Raw genomic sequence first — 2,743 nt, 5'->3', positions numbered from 1 at the left:
TTACTCTGTTACCCATGTGATCTGGCTGGTTGTAATGCCATTAACTTGCCTCTACATAACTTCTCATTGTGCTACACTACTCGTGGATGTCCATTCTGAAAACACAATGTGTATCGGCGGATCATTTTCCTTCTATAATATAAATAAGAAGGATGATATGATTTTAGAGTTCTGACAAAATCAGAGACCCACTATGATGACTTTATACAAACAAGAGTAGAGGAGAAGAGTACCACTGACTGAGAAGCTTCTTTCATTTGCTTCTGGAAGCCCAAAGACATTATGTCCATTTCCAACATCACAGTCTTCAGGCCTTCTGTGTTGACGCTGATAGGGATCCCAGGCCTAGAGACTGTGCAGTGCTGGATTGGGATTCCATTCTGTGTCATGTATCTCATTGCCATCATTGGAAACTCCATGCTTCTGATCATCATCAGGTCAGAGCGCAGCCTCCATGAGCCCATGTACATTTTCGTAGGCATGCTGGGAGTCACAGATATTGCGCTTGCTACCACCATTATGCCCAAGATGCTTGGAATTTTCTGGTTTCGTGTGCCAGACATTTATTTTGATTCCTGTTTGCTTCAAATGTGGCTCATCCACACATTTCAGGGCATAGAGTCAGGCATCCTCCTGGCCATGGCTGTGGACCGTTATGTGGCCATCTGTTATCCACTAAGACATGCTGCCATCGTCACGCACCGCCTAGTCACCCAGATAGGCGCAGTGGTAACACTCAGGGCCGCTTTCCTAGTAGCCCCATGCCTAATACTGATAAAGTTCCGGTTTCAGTTTTACCATACAACCATCATCTCCCACTGCTACTGTGAGCATATGGCCATTGTGAAAATGGCTACAGAAAATGTACGGGTCAACAAAATCTATGGCTTGTTTGTGGCATTTACAGTTGCAGGGTTCGACCTCACATTCATCACTTTGTCTTATGCACAGATCTTTTCCACTGTTTTTCGTTTGCCCAAGAAGGAGGCTCGGTGGAAAGCATTCAATACGTGCATCGCTCACATGTGTGTCTTCCTCCAGTTCTACCTCCTTGCCTTCTTCTCCTTCTTCACACATAGGTTTGGTGCTCATGTTCCCCCTTATATCCACATCCTCTTTTCTAGCCTCTACTTGCTGGTCCCCCCATTTCTCAATCCACTTGTCTACGGTGCCAAGACCAAGCAGATCCGCATTCATGTGGTAAAGTTGTTCTCTTCATAAAATTCACTGTGATTAACTCCTTCAACCTTCCGCCTTAGTAGCAATCTCTCAAAATTAAATATAACATTTAAAAATCCACACTGTCTGCAATTCTTCAGTTTTGTATATTTGTTTTGTTTAATTTGTCTGCATTTTATGGTTTTCATATCATTATACCCCATGACAACTATTATTCGGTCGGTTTTGGGATGTTACCGCCTAATAAGAGGAATAAACATAAAGATCAAAATAGTGAAAATATATTGTTACCTTTCTTTTATTTTTTATTTCCTGGTTGAATTTCTTCTCTATGGATTCTTCTCCAGAAGAATTCATAAATATGCATCTATCACTGAAATTAAATGCAGCCAAACTCTGTTTTAGAACGTGCAGGTACTCAAAGAAATAAGGTGTTCATGTGGCTTTTTAGTCACCAAAAGGTTTTTTTTTTTTTTTGAGGAGGTGTATTTTAAGCATATTGTACAAAAACAAACAAAAAACAAACATGTTTACAAAAAGGTAATTTGTAAATTAAACAACAATATGAGAAATAGGAGAAAAAAAACAATGAAACTCCCAGAAGATAGATATAAGAAACCAGAACAAAAGGACACATGTTAACTATGGGGGCTGTGATTAAAAACTATCTAGGGTCAATCCAAGAACCCCTACATGTCACTAAACAGGAGTTCTAGAAAGTCAGGGAAGATAAAACTTTAGGTGGACTGTAGTAGACCAGGAACATGTTAGAAAATTATTCAACTATTCCAAAAACTAAAGGACACAAATCCAAATTGGGAGTATCCACCGTGTACCCTGGGAAAAAAGAATACAATTTCATAGTAAGTTAAGAAAATGAAAAGCCTATGGCTACAGACTGGCAGAAAGTATTTGCAAAATACATGTTTAACAAAGGACTTGTGTCCAAAATATACAAAGAACTTTTAAATCTCAACAATAAGGAAATAAACAAGTCGCTTAAAAAGCAGGCAAAAATCTGAAAACATATTTCACCCCAAAAAGACATAACAAATAGCATTAAGCATGTTTTAAGATGCTCAATATCATTTGTCATTAAGGAATTGCAAAGTAAAACAATGGGATAGCATACACACCTATCAGAATGGGTAAAACCTGAAATACTGACAAAACCAAATGCTGGTGAGGATATAGAATACTAGGGACTCTCGTTCATTGCTGGTGAAAATACAAAATAGTACAGCCACTCTGGAAGAGAGTTTTGCATTTCTCACCGAACGAAACATAGTCTTACCATGTGGTTGGCCTTGCACTCCTAGATATGGTACCAAATGGGTTAAAAACTTATGTCCACACAAAGACATGCACATAAATGTTTATAGCAGGTTTATTTTTAATTGCCAAAAATTGGAGGCAACTAAGAAGAAGGGAAAAACAGACCGTGGCACCTCTTTAAAATGTAATGTGAGTGTTTGATTAAAAAAAAGAGAGAGCTAGGGGTGCCCGAGAGGCTCAGTGGGCTGAGCATCTGACTTCGGCCTAGGTCATGATCTTGCCATTTGCG

The 2,743-nt window shown here is 39.2% G+C and overlaps 1 protein-coding gene across 1 annotated transcript; it reads left to right on the top strand.

Annotated features, from left to right (window-relative positions):
* The first annotated feature begins 282 nt into the window (after positions 1-282).
* On the top strand, positions 283-1,221 carry LOC123602491 (olfactory receptor 52A1-like). Its single transcript, XM_045486977.1, has one exon. It carries the CDS (start codon positions 283-285, stop codon positions 1,219-1,221), a length of 939 nt encoding a protein of 312 aa, XP_045342933.1.
* The last annotated feature ends 1,522 nt before the right edge of the window (positions 1,222-2,743 follow it).

Source organism: Leopardus geoffroyi, chromosome D1 (genome assembly GCF_018350155.1).
Source record: "Leopardus geoffroyi isolate Oge1 chromosome D1, O.geoffroyi_Oge1_pat1.0, whole genome shotgun sequence".
NCBI lineage: Eukaryota > Metazoa > Chordata > Mammalia > Carnivora > Felidae > Leopardus > Leopardus geoffroyi.
This window is presented reverse-complemented; position numbering and strand designations above follow the sequence as displayed.

What these genes read in the sequence shown, in the direction of transcription:
- LOC123602491 (XM_045486977.1), top strand. Translation starts at nt 283, where the DNA reads ATGTCCATTTCCAACATCACAGTCTTCAGGCCTTCTGTGTTGACGCTG.